General features: G+C 48.4%; 1 protein-coding gene across 1 annotated transcript; it reads right to left on the reverse strand.

The window, feature by feature from the left end:
• Window positions 1-1,048: 1,048 nt before the first annotated feature.
• On the reverse strand, window positions 1,049-9,283 carry LOC107121778 (leucine-rich repeat-containing protein 52-like). Its single transcript, XM_015424768.1, has 2 exons — window positions 8,710-9,283; window positions 1,049-1,308 (listed from the first exon to the last, which is right to left on the reverse strand). The coding sequence occupies exons 1-2, from the start codon at window positions 9,281-9,283 to the stop codon at window positions 1,049-1,051; spliced, it is 834 nt and encodes a 277-aa protein (XP_015280254.1).
• Window positions 9,284-13,525: the final 4,242 nt, after the last annotated feature.

Consider the following 13,525-nt stretch of genomic DNA (forward strand, 5'->3'; position numbering starts at 1 on the left):
CCCACTGTGTGACAGAGTGTTGGTCTGGATGGGCCTTAGACCTGATCTAACATTGGCTTGTGAATGTAGTCACAATGAACCTTGTACACCAATATGCAGTGCAGCTGTTTGTTTGTTTTTTGGTAACTGGAGATTATGATTGAAGTATACTGTATGTGAAGACGTCTTACCAAAGTATGAGTTTGTGCATATTACTATCTCATGCTGTGTCAATGTTAAATAAAAATTAATACTGAAAACCAGAAGTTATTAAACTATTAGTATTATTTGACTATGCTCACATGCAAGGTGGGGATGACAGCCGTGTGATGAACCACATTTGTTGTTCTGTCATCTTTGATGCAAGCAGCGTGCTTTTAAGTGTCCTTTGAAAATTCTAGTCTATAAGGCTGGCTTTAATACTGAGCAGAAGAAGGGGATGTGCAGAACCCCCAGTTCCCTTCTGGATTTGTTGTGGCAAACTGATCTACCCCCAAAAAAATCTGAAATAGAGTGAGAATTGACAATACCATCATACAACAGACATCCACCACTTTCCCCTATTATATGCTTGTAAAATAAACGAAACATACACTCAAATATGCAAGGGAAACTGAACTCAGTAACACTGTAAGCTAGTATGAAGTGTCTGGAATACTGCAGTGAAAGAATCAAGAGAATATCTTGTTGGGTACACGAGAAACTGCAAGTTAAAACACTTGTGACAGTAGCTGGAAACTGCAGAGCTCAGGGAATGTTATGCCTGCATTTGATGACGTCACGACGTAAGTGGAATGGCTTTCCATATATAGGAGGTAGTGGCTGTGGACATAGTTCCCCTTTCCTCATTTTAGCCTTCCGGGAACTCCATCAGGTCGGTTAGATCGAGAGAGAGTGCCTCATCACCTAGTGACCTTCATGGTACAGTATGAATTTGAACCCAGATCTCTTTGATCCTAGTATAGCACCTTAACCATTACTCCACACTGGCTCCAGAATAAAACAAAGAGGCCCAAATTCAGATCTTTCTTTGGAAGCGGACGCTTGCAAATGTTCCAAAAGAGCAATTTTAAGTCATCCTGCACTCCTCCTCATCAGATTCGTCGTCGGCCTTCATGATAGGATGATAGTACATCACTGTGCTTATGCCAACCAACCAAGCCACGAATATTCCACCAAAAAATATGCAGAAGGCAATCAGAGCCATAATTAGGAAATCGTGGGTTTCTAAGTGCACAAGGCAAGCGAAATGGAGGCCGTGTTGCACCATGCCGAAAAGCTGATGATCCTGAAAGGCCTTGGGTTCTTTACAGAGGATGTCGGCAGTGTCTGCAAACATGAAACACAAGACGGATCAGCATGTTAAGCAGCAACTGGTAAGTCGGTATTTGGTTTTCTAAGTAGCACTTACAAGGCAAGAAATGCACAGGTAAAGAGCCCTAAGGATAACGTGGGAGGGGTGCAAAGTCCTCTGTCATAGATGTCATTCCAAACCTGCCCTGAATGCAGATTGAAAAACACAAAGCACGGGGCCATGTATAGACAGGAGACATTTTTTCTACGGGTCTGGGAGCCTTCAGTTTTCCCGAAAAATTCAAAGTTCTTGTGTGTGTTTTTTTTAAAAAAACAGGGGGGTGTTAAATCCTCCCAAATGGGGGAGTATCGTCTTCGCTTGCACCAGCAATGTCAGGGGAAACAGACGTCACATTCCTTCCATCTCAAACCTGCACTTTAATTCTGCCGGGAGGTATGCCTGACATAAACTGATGTAATATCTTATTGGCCACTAGAGGGAGCAAAACAAGTGCGGAACGGGGGGGAACCCCAAAGGAACAGGAACTTACACGGAAGGAAAATTAGAATGCGGAAAAGCCCCTTGACACTCATACTCAACAGGAAGTAAAGTGTCCGTCCCCCCCAGCTGTTCTGACTGCATGAACCATTATTTGCAACTTGTTATAAATGTGTCTAGGAGTATGCTGAAAGCTATTCCAGAATGTTATGCTTTTATTCATTAGAAAAAACACCCTCTGATCTCCAGTGAAAATTTATGAAGGGACAGTTTATACCTTTTAACTGTACATTGTCACATAGGAAAAACCTGTACTCCATGTGTATGACTCAGCAATCCACCTAGCTTGTTTCCTTCAAATGGAAACAGCACCCCAAAGTGTCAGACAGAGAAGTCTTTCCCAACCCAACTACTAGAGATCCTTTCAACTGGCAACACCAAGCAATGGATATGGGGACTCCTGTATGCAATGCAGGTATAGATACGCTACATCTGAGGTCCTAACCAGCTGTGGCATTTCCCATAATTTATTTATTTATTATATTTATATCCCGCCCTCCCCGTGGATGGGCTGAAGGCGGCTTACATTTATCGGCACCATGTGCCAAAGCACAATAAAACACTTAAAAACAAGTTAAAACAACCAAAGAATAGACAATTCATACTTTAAAGTGCTTGGGATAGTGATCGTCCCTTCAGTAAATTAAGATGGCATATTATCAGATGTCGTTCTAAAACCCCAATTCAGTAGCCTCCCGCAACGGTAGGGCTCATTCTCCATACAGGGCCACCTTTGTCATAGATGTTGATAACGACAATGGTTAACAGTGGTAATGGTGGTGGGCGGCTCCTAGCTGAAAGCCTGGTGGAAGAGCTCAATCTTACAGGCCCTGCGGAACTGTACAAGGTCCCGCAGGGCCCTGATCTCCTCCGGGAGCTCATTCCACCAGTGAGGAGCTGTCACTGAAAAGGCCCTGGCCCTGGTAGCCATGAGCCTGGCATCCTTGGGGCCTGGAATAGTTAGTCAATGTTGTGACCCCGACCATAGTGCTCTCTGGGGTATATTTGGGGAACGGCGGTAATGTACACTTACAAGTAACTCTAACTGCATTGTCCATCTTGGTGTGGCCACCAGCATAAGAACATATAAGAACATCAGAGACGCCAATGTTGGATCAGGCCAAAGGCCCATCCAGTCCAACACTCTGTATCACACAGTGGCCAGAAATACCAGGTACCATCAGGAGGTCCACCAGTGGGGCCAGGACATTAGAAGCCCTCCCACTGTTGCCTCCCCCCAAGCACCAAGAAGACAGAGCACCCCTTGCCCCAGAGTCCCTATCTATACCTTGTGGCTAATAGCCACTGATGGACCTCTGCTCCATATGCTTATCTAATTCCCTTTTGAAGCCGTCCGCGCTTGTAGCCACCACCACAGTTGTTTTTCAACTGTAGAAGGAAATGGTGGGGAGGGAAAAAGGAGACGTGATTTTGCCACTTGAAAAGAAGGAAATTCTGAGAATCCCACTGTGAAATGAGAAAGGGCTTGTGAAGAGAGAGGGAGAGAGGGAAACACAGCATGTGGTAGGGTCGGAAAGGGAAGAGGATAAGGGGAACATGGTAGTATTGGGAGAGGGTTTACTTTCCCAGAGGGCAAAGTGCTGTCACGGTCCCCTTCCCTGGGCACATATGCTGCCTCCAGGATCCTCCTCTTGTGGTCTTCTTGTTCCTGATCTCTCCAAGCAATCCTCTGAGGCAGCCTTATGGGAAAGTAAGGAAAACTTTGTTGGTCTGAAAGGTGCCACTGGACTCAAACTTTGTGATGCCATAGGACAGTTTCAGTTCAACGCAGGCTCTACCACTGACAACCTCTTAGGCTCCCAGACTGAGAGAAGGACCCAGCTAGGCCCAACAGACTGGTCTGCAAGACTTTGCAGAGCTAGGTAAACCAAGAGGCACAAGGTCCCCAGGCAAACTGAAGGGCAGGCAGATACTATTAATATTATTAAGGTTGCATCCTTAACCTTGTTCCATATATTTGTTTTCTAAACTGGGACCACAGCCTCTGATGAAATGACCTTATGACCCTTTCCCGAATTAGGGGGGACCAGATCTCTTGCTATAGTGGGACACCTCCCAACCCCATCTCCAATCTCAAATTGAAATTGAAGGGGGGGTGACATCCTAAAGGTGGCAGTCAGTCGAACTAGGCTTAAAGACCCCTCTCCGTCACTGGTGCTGTGCAATGCCAGGTCCATAAATAATAAGACCTCAGTCCTCTGGGACTTTTTGCAGGAACAAAATGTGGACCTGGCTTGCATGATGGAGACCTGGGTATGAGATGGGGAGACCGCAGTGCTCTCCCAAGTGGCTCCACCTGGGTTCTCCATCCTCCACCAGTCACGGACTATGGGGTGGGGGGAGGAGGAGTGGCTCTGTTCATCCGGGAGGCTTACTCCTTCAGGGCGCTCCCGCCACTAAGGCTCACACGCATGGAGTGTGGCGGCTTTGGTTGGAAAGCCGGGGAGAGTTTGGTGATCTGGTTAGTGTACCATCCGCCCAACGCACCGGCTGATGGCCTGTCATCCCTGGTAGAGGCTGTGTCGGGCTGGGCATTGGTGTACCCTAGACTGATAGTCCTGGATGACTTCAATATCCATGCTGACAATGCGGCCTTTTCACAGGCGGTGGATCTGGTGTTGTCCATGGGCACTAGGACTCTCCCAATATGTAACAGCCCCCAGTCACCGAGCTGGTCACACACTTGATCTGATCTTCATGGTGGGGGTCACAGTGGACCAGATTACTACTACAGCAGTACTATGGTTGGACCACCATGCCCTGAAGGCCTGCGTGAACATTGCACCCTGACCCTGTTTGGGTGGCGAGCATATTTTAGCTCACCCGTGGAGCCAAATGGACCCTCAGTGGCTTCAGATGGCCCTGCAGGAACCTATGCCCCCTGGCGGGTCGTTGGATGAGCTAGTCAAGGATTGGCATGATCGACTCTCAGCAGCCATTGACAAGATCGCTCCTCAATGCCCTCTGTGCCCTCGCTCTAAGCGGGCTCCTTGGTTTACCCAGGAGCTGCGGCTGATGAAATGAGGGCTCAGACGACTAGAGAGACGGTGGCAGCGTGACCGCAACGAAGTAACAAAAGCATCTTATAGGACATTTATGATATCTTATGAGATGGCAGTCAAGGCTGCAAAGAGAGAGTTCTACGTGGCCATGGTTGCGTCTGCTAGCTCACGCCTGGCACAATTGTTTAGAACCATTCGGTCGTTAACATCTGCCAAAGGGCAGACCAAATGTTAGGGAATTGGATATTGGCTGTGAGGCTTTTGCGAGCTGTTTTGCAGATAAAGTCTTGTCCCTCCGCTGTGATCTCCCCACCACAGTTGCGACAGTGAGCAAACTCGAGGCTCCATGCATGTCTTCTGGTCCTATTCTGGGTTATTTCAGTCCACTCAGCCTTGAGGAAGTTGACAGATTGCTCTCAACGGAAGGCCCAACCACGTGCATCCTTGATCCGTGCCCTTCATGGCTTATCAAAGCTGGCCATGAGGGATTTCAAGGTGCCCTCAGGGATATTATCAACAAGTCCCTCGTGGAGGGACTGTTCCCGGGAGCACTCAAGGAAGTGATGGTCTGCCCTCTCTTTAAAAAGCCATCCTTAGACCTGGCCAAATTGGCGAACTACTGGCCGGTCTCAAATTTGCATTATTTGGGCAAATTATTGGAGAGACTGGTGGCGATTCAGTTGCAGAGCTTTATGGATGACACTTCCATGCTCGACCCTTTCCAGTCCGGCTTTCATCAGGGCCATGGGACAGAGACGGCACTGGTTGCCCTCACAGATGACCTCCGGAGGCATCTGGATCGGGGCGGTATGGCGGTACTGTTGCTGTTGGACCTGTCAGCGGCGTTCAACATGGTTGACCATCAGTTACTGGTCCACCACCTCACCGACACTGGGATACAGGGGTTTGCCTTACAATGGCTTGTCTCCTTTCTCCAAGGTCGGGGACAGAGAGTGGTGCTAGGGGAGCAGATGTCCCAGAGGTACCCGCTAGTCTGTGGGGTTCCCCAGGGAGCGGTGCTGTCCCCTATGTTATTCAACATCTACATGCGCCCTCTCGCCCAGATTGCCCAGAGGCTAGGGTGTCACCAATATGCAGACGACACCCAGCTATATCTGCTGTTGGAAGGTCAGTCCGGCTCTACCCCAGATGACCTGGATCAGGCGCTTCAGGACGTGGTGGGCTGGCTTAGACTGAACCAATTGAAATTGAATCCAACCAAGACAGAGGTTCTGTGCTTGAGTCGGAGCGGGTCAGGGGTAGGGATCCCACTACTGACCTTAGCTAGGGCGCCGCTGGTGCCAGCGCCAAGGGTCAGGCGCTTGGGAGTGCTCCTGGATGCTGCCTTAACAACGGAGGCCCAGGTAGCAGCCACTGCCAAGGCAACCTTTTACCATCTACGGCTGATTAGGCAGTTGATTCCCTTCCTCAAACGCAATGACCTGGCAACGGTGATCCATGCTATGGTCACCTCAAGACTGGACTACTGCAATGCTCTCTATATGGGGCTACCCTTGTCCCAAATCCGGAAGCTGCAGCTGGTGCAAAATGTAGCAGCCAGGCTGTTGATGGGCCTCTCCACTCGAGAGCACATCCAGCCTGTGCTGAAGGCATTGCACTGGCTGCCAATAGCATACCAGATTCACTTCAAGGTGCTGGTTTTGACCTTTAAAGCCCTACATGGCTGGGGGCCTGCCTACCTGAGGGACCGCCTTTCCCCACATGTCCCCCAGAGAACACTGAGGTTGGGGACGTAAAACCATCTGACTCTACCCGGTCCAAAAGATTCCAGATTGGTCATCACCAGAGCTAGGGCCTTCTCAGTGGCAGCTCCACACTGGTGGAATGAGCTCCCAGAGGACACCAGGGCCCTGCGGGACCTTCTAAAGTTCTGCAGGGCCTGTAAAACGGAGCTCTTCCACCAGGCCTTCGATTAGGAGCTGTCACTGCTCCTACACGCTACAAAAAATTGATCTATCATGGCCCACATGTTACCAGCATTATGAACAACCGGGGATACTGGTTCTAGTTATACTGGACCATCTCACGATTGCCATCTGCACTTAATCTGTACTTTTTATATTATTGTTTGGAATTGTTTGTGGAATTTTATCTGTGTTTTATTGTAGTTTTTAACCCATTGTACGCCGCCTTGAGCCTCCTGTCAGGCAAAGCGGGATATGAATCGAAATAAATCAATAATCCCAGTATACACGGAAGTCACTCTAGTCATCTCCCCAAACTTCGTAGTAAAACCACAAAGTAGACTAAGGATGGCCTCCACTCTCCTGTCTTTGATGGCACTTTCTCTTTTTAGCAAATAGAATTTAGCAAGCGTATGTTGTCGATCGAAAGGAAGTAGAGGTTAATATAAATCTAAGAGCTTCTCCTCAAAAGAATCGGTTTCGAGAACCAGGGACTTTAATATATTATCAGGAGGGGAGAAAAAGTCAATGTTTCTTGCATGCGAGCTGGAGGAGATGGAATAATATGCCCTCTCCCCCCTTGCTTTAGCATTGGCAAGCACAAAAAGTATTGGCTCTATTGAAAGGTTCTTAAAGACTCTTGAGGGAAAGTCTCCTTGAGAATGGAATCAGCCAAGCCTGGAGAGAATTAAAACCGAAACTGCAGAAGAGTCAAGCATCAAGTGGATATGTCTAAAATCTCAAGGACTCGGTAAAATAAGTACTGGTCTAAGGTCAACTGTTCCGTACATAGGGCTGCCAAGTCCCCCCGGGGGGCGGGGAAACCCCCGCCTGGGAGGCCCGTTCCCCGCCGGCGCCGGATCGGGCCCTGGGGGGAACCCCACCTCCAAAGCACGTGACGTGCCCGGCATCAGCACGTCACCCGGAAGTGATGCAGTCGCATTGAGCGTGTTGGGGGCAGGGCCGCGGTCATCCAAGGGAAAACTCTATGGATGATTGTGGCCTCGCCCTGGCGTGCCTGATGTGATGATGTGGTTGCGGCGCGTGACTTCCGGAGCAAGCCTGGACTCCTCCGCTCTGGGACAGGTAAGCACTTGGCAACTCTATCGGTACAGTTTATCCAAAAGATAAGACAAGTAATTTTTGACTGCTCAGTGGTTATCCCACCTTGGAAGGTGCCCCAGAGAAGGATGGATAGTTTTGGCAACCTGTCTGCAGTTCAGACCAAGGAAGCCTGACTTTTTAAAAAAAATCTGAGAAAATCCATATTTCCTTTCCTCCATCTGGGTTCCTATTCTGTTTCAGGTTGTCTTCCGAATTATTTGTTGTGGACAAAAGAGATCTCCCATTAGCTATTTCTGTGCATATATGTACATTTGTATAAATGTATATTTTGAACCTGGGCTGCATAATATCCTGCCAGCAAAATTCTGGCTCTTGCCATTAGGTGTTTAAAGGTAAAGGTTTCCCTTGCTCAAAAGCCAGTTGAATCCGACTCCAGGGGGCAGTGCTCATCTCCATTTCCAAGCCGAAGAGCCAGCACTGTCCCAAGTCTTCTCCGTGGTCATGTGGCCGGCATGATTAAATGCCGAGGCGCACGGAATGCTGTTACCTTCCCACCAAAGTGGTACCTATTTATCTACTTGCAAATTCTTGCTTTTGAACTGCTGGGTTGGCAGGACCTGGGACCAGAGACGGGAGCTCACTCCGTCACGCGGCACCAGGGTCTCGAACTGCCAAGCTACAGACCTTCCAGTCTGCAGCTCAGTGTCTTAACCTGTTTAGAAGCCTGTAAATATTCTTCCCAATTGTGTGTGTTGAAAGGTATGGGGGTACTTTAAGGGAGTAACATACGGTTACAAATAGAAGATGCCATTCCTGTGGGATTTTGAACAATAGAAAGGTCACGTATCACATATAGAGGTCTTACTCGTAAGCTCAATTGTTGTCTCTTCTATCCAGGTGCAAAATTCCAACAAGGCGCAGTCACACCTCCAGGGGTTGTTATTTATCCCCAAAATATGAAGGTTGCTGAGATGTTCGAACACATCGTCGTCGACGTGCTTCAGGCCACAGCCGCTCACATCCAAGTACATCAGCAGGGGGTTGCCTCTGAAAGCTTCTTTCTCAATCAGCGTTAGGTTTGGGTTGCTGGAGAGATTCAGGAGCATCAGCTTTTCCAGCTGTGATAAAGTATGGTGAGAGACATACGCAATCCTGTTGACACTGAGATCCAAGTATATCAACTTGGTTGGACCAGTAAAGGAAAAGTGCGGGTCCAGTTTTAGCTGGTTTTGGCTACAGTCCAGATAAACCAATTCACTTAAATAATTAAGGTCTATGTGTGGTAGAGAAGTGATATTGTTCTTCTGCAGCATCAGTTCTTTGGTAGTCAGTGGAATTTTGCTTGGGACATGGCTTAAGTTCTTTCCTTCGCAGTTCACTCTCCACTGGTCACAGGTGCATTCTGTCGGGCAGCCGAAGGTCTTCTCTGCCCATTTCATTCCGATCAGAAGAGCCAACCACAAGGGTATGAAGCCGTGAAAAGAGGGCAAGACACTGTGCTCCATCCGATATACTGTCTTTAACTAAGCCAGGAGAGGGGCTTGTCTTCTTCCAAAGTTCGAAAGTCAAGGGCAACCGATTGCTGCTGGAACTGTTCCATGTTATCTCAGTTGCCACCAGTTACTTTTATGACATCACTCACTTGGTACAAGTTGAAGTGATGTCTAGCTTAGCAATGGAAGAGGCACCACTTTTAGCTACTGTGATTGGAAGGAAAGCTACGGCCCGTCCATTGTGTCCCACCCTTGGCAACATTACCTAAGCCCGGGTAGGATCCCCCCCTTCAAGGGGCTTCACCATAAAAAGCCTTAGCAGTTCTGGCACTGCACCGTGACAAATCCATCATGTCCTATGTCAGTAATAATAAAGGCAAGCTGAGATCTCCAATCTAGGTACAATAGCTGTTCATGCTCCTAACCCAATAGGGTCTGGCAGTTTCTCCCAGGAAGCACAGTTCTTCAAAACCTTCAATGGAGTACTACTATTTATAGACTTTTAAAGTAGATAAATGGCAACATTCAGTATACAGTGAGTGCTACTGTGGTGGGTGGGTGTTTTAAGAAGAAGAGAAGAGATTGGATTTATACCCCGCCCTTCACTCGGCGTCTCAGAGCAGCTTACAAACTCCTTTCCCTTCCCCTCCCCACAACAGACACCCTGTGAGGTAGGTGGGGCTGAGAGAGCTCTGACAGCAACTGCTCTTTTTCAAGAACTGCTCTGACAGAACTATGGCTTGCCCAAGGTCATCCAGCAGTGTGGGTGGAGGAGTGGGGAATCAAACCCGGTTCTCCCAGATTAGAGTCTACACACTTAACCACTACACCAAATGGGTATTACGGTACTTTTAAAAAGGATTTTGAGTGAGAAAATAGTTAACCTAAGTAAAGGGGGAAAGTGGGCAAAAAAACCTAACCCGAGATGTGTAAGCAGTTAAGAAAAGGGTCAAGGTTGGGCCTGATGATTGGGCTGATCTTGCAGAGGTTGATCCTGTGGTCCCTGGGCCCTCCCAGGGTCAACTGTGGTGGCTGGACCAGAAGCCCACGAGCCGTAGACAGGATTAAAGGCTGGGGCTGCTATGGAACCCACGGAGGAAGAGGAGGAGAACAGGAGGGAGGAGGAGATTGGATTTATACCCCGCCCTTTGCTGCCCGAAGGTGTCTCAAAGTGGTTTACAATCCCTTCCCCTTCCCCTTCCCTTTCCCCTCCATACAACAGACACCCTGTGAGGGAGGTGGGGCTGAGAGAGCTCTCCCGAGGACTGCCCTTGAGAGAACAGCTCTGTTGGAACTTATGACTTACCTAAGGTCACACCAGCAGCTCCAAGTGGAGGAGTGGGGAATCAAACCTGGTTCTCCCAGATTAGAGTCCACGCATTTAACCACTACACCGAACTGGCTCTCAAAGGTAACAGGCCTGGACATTAGGAGATCTTTTGACCTTTGCAAGTCTTTCTTCCTTTTAAATAGTCATAAACATATGGGGGCTTCATAGGGTTCAAGAACCACAAGGGTAAGAAAGAAGTCTGATAAAGGGCCAATATTAAAAACCTACCCTACCAAACTTTCTCCCCTCCATACACCCCCACTCTCCCAGGCTCCATCCTCAAATCTCCGGGTATTTTTGAATGCAGAGCTGGGAATCTTGCCACCAAATACACTCGTAGGGTGCACTGGTGTACTTTAATCCCCTCCGATACTTACATCCTTTGACTAGGAAGTGAAGGTATGTCTTGTAATTTCGCTTCCCTAAACATTTATTTGAGTACAGCAAATATTGTTCCTTTTATTGGATTTTTATTTGACCTTTTACTTTCAAGTTCACCCCCACCAATCAGTGCAACATTTCTATCCGTTCTTGAAGTCGGTAAGAGCTTAGTCACTGTCAGGACACGTTAGGGTTGCCAGCCTCCAGGTGGTGGCTGGAGATCTGGGATTACACCTGATCTCCAGGCAACAGAGATCAGCTCCCCTGGAGAAAATGGCTGCTTTGGAAGGTGGGACCCTAGGGCATTGTACCCCACTGAAGTCCCTCCACTCCCCAAACCCCACCCTCCTCAGCCTCCACCCCCAAAATCTCCAGGCATTTTCCAACCTGGAGCTGGCAACTCTAGAACAGGTAGGATTTGCACCACGGCAAGGTTAACTAGTCTATTTGAGCATTCAAAAACAGACTGCTGAAAACAAACTGCAGCACTGAATATAGGGCTGCCAAGTGGGGGCGGAGGGCGGGGAAACCCCCGCTTTGGAGGCCCGATTTCCGCCGTGGCGGAATCGGGCCCCGGTGGGAACTCCGTCCCCCGAAGCTGCATCACCAGAGGTGACGCAGCCACATCGCTCACGTTGGGGACGTGGCCCAGATATGGTTTTCCCCCCGACGATCTCGGCCACGCCCCCAACGTGAGCGACGTAGCACGTCACTTCCTGTGATGTGCTGGTGGCGCGCATGCATCCTAGAAGGCTCCCCCACTGCCAAGGGGAGTGACCTCCAGGTGGGGCTTGGAGATCTCCCGGTATTACAGCTGATTTCCAGCCAATAGAAATCAGTTCTCCACCCCCCAAATCTTCAGGTATTTCCCAACCCCAGAGCTGGCATCCCTAGCACGAGCAGAGACTCTCCAGTCTGCCATTTCACACACTACACAGGAACAAACCTAGGTTTCCCCTAAAATACACACTCGACTGTAAGATATAGCCGAACCCTGGCTCGTGTATCCATATGGTACTGTGCATTTGAATTCCTGCTAAGTTTAAAATGTGGTATGTACAATTTTTCTGTTGTTCAGTCACACTGTCGAGTCCGACTCTTCACAACCCCATGGACCACATCACGCCAAGCCCTCCTGTCTTTCGTTGTGCTCCGTAGTTTGCTTAATTTCATGTCCGTTGCCTCAACAACACTGTCTAACCATCTCATCCTTTGCCGTCCCCTTCGTCTTTGACCTTCAGTCTTTCCCAGCATCAGGGTCTTCTCCAGTGAGTGCTCCCTTCTCATTGGGTGGCCAAAGTATTTGAGCTTCAGTTTCATTATCTGGCCTTCCAGGGAACAGTCAGGGTTGATTTCTTTTAGGATTAACTGATTTGATCTCCTTGCAGTCCAGGGGACTCTCAAGAGTCTTCTCCAGCACCATAGTTCAAAAGAATCTATTCTTCGGCGCTCGGCCTTCCTTATAGTCCAACTCTCACAGCCATACATGACTACTGGGAATACCATTGCTTTGACCATGCGGACTTTTGTTGGCAGGGTGATGTCTCTACTTTTTATCATGCTGTTTAGGTTCGCCATCGCTTTCCTCCCAAGGAGCAGGCGTCTTTTAATTTCATGGCTGCAGTCACAGTCTGCAGTGATCTTGGATCCCAGGAATGTGAAGTCTGTCACTGCTTCCATGACTTCTCCTTTTTGCCAAGGAGTGATGGGAATGGAAGCCATGATCTTCGTTTTTTTTTTATGTTGAGTTTCAAGCCAGCCTTTGCGCTCTCCTCTTTTACCCTTTGCAAGAGGCTCTTGAGGTCCTCTTCACTTTCTGCCATTAGAGTAGTATCGTCTGCATATCTGAGGTTGTTTGAGCTTCAAGCCCACTTTTGCGCTCTCCTCTTTTACTCTGAGCAAGAGGCTCTTTAGATCCTTTTCACTTTCAGCCATTAGAGTGGTATCATCTGCATATCTGAGGTTGTTGATCTTTTCCCCAGCAATCTTAATTCCCGCTTGTGATTCATCCAGGCCAGCATTTCGCATGATGTACTCTGCATATATATTAAATAAGCAAGGTGACAGTATACATCCTTGTCGTACTCCTTTTCCTATGCTGAACCAATCAGTTGTTCCGTATCCGGTTCTAACTGTCGCTTCTTGGCCCTTATACAGGTTTCTCAAGAGACATGTGAGGTGGTCTGGTACTCCCATCTCTTTAAGGACCTGCCATAGTTTGTTGTGATCCACACAGTCAAAGGCTTTAGCATAGTCAATGAAGCAGAAGTAGATATTTTTCTGGTACTCTCTTGCTTTCTCCATAATCCAGCGAATGTTGGCAATATGATCTCTCGTTCCTCTACCTCTTCGAAACCCAGCTTGTACTTCTGGTAGTTCTCTATCCACGTACTGTTGAAGCCTAGCTTGTAGGATCTTGAGCATGACCTTGCTAGCGTGTGATATGAGTGCAATTGTGCGATAGTTTGAACATTCCT

Source organism: Gekko japonicus, unplaced genomic scaffold (assembly GCF_001447785.1).
Source record: "Gekko japonicus isolate JY-2015 unplaced genomic scaffold, Gekko_japonicus_V1.1 scaffold847, whole genome shotgun sequence".
NCBI classification, from domain to species: Eukaryota; Metazoa; Chordata; class Lepidosauria; order Squamata; family Gekkonidae; genus Gekko; species Gekko japonicus.

Coding starts and splice junctions, on each gene's coding strand:
- LOC107121778 (XM_015424768.1), bottom strand. CDS start 9,283: ATGAAATGGGCAGAGAAGACCTTCGGCTGCCCGACAGAATGCACCTGT. Junction 1,309..8,709: donor GACAACAATTGAGCTTACGA/GTAAGACCTCTA, acceptor TCATGTTTGCAG/ACACTGCCGACATCCTCTGT.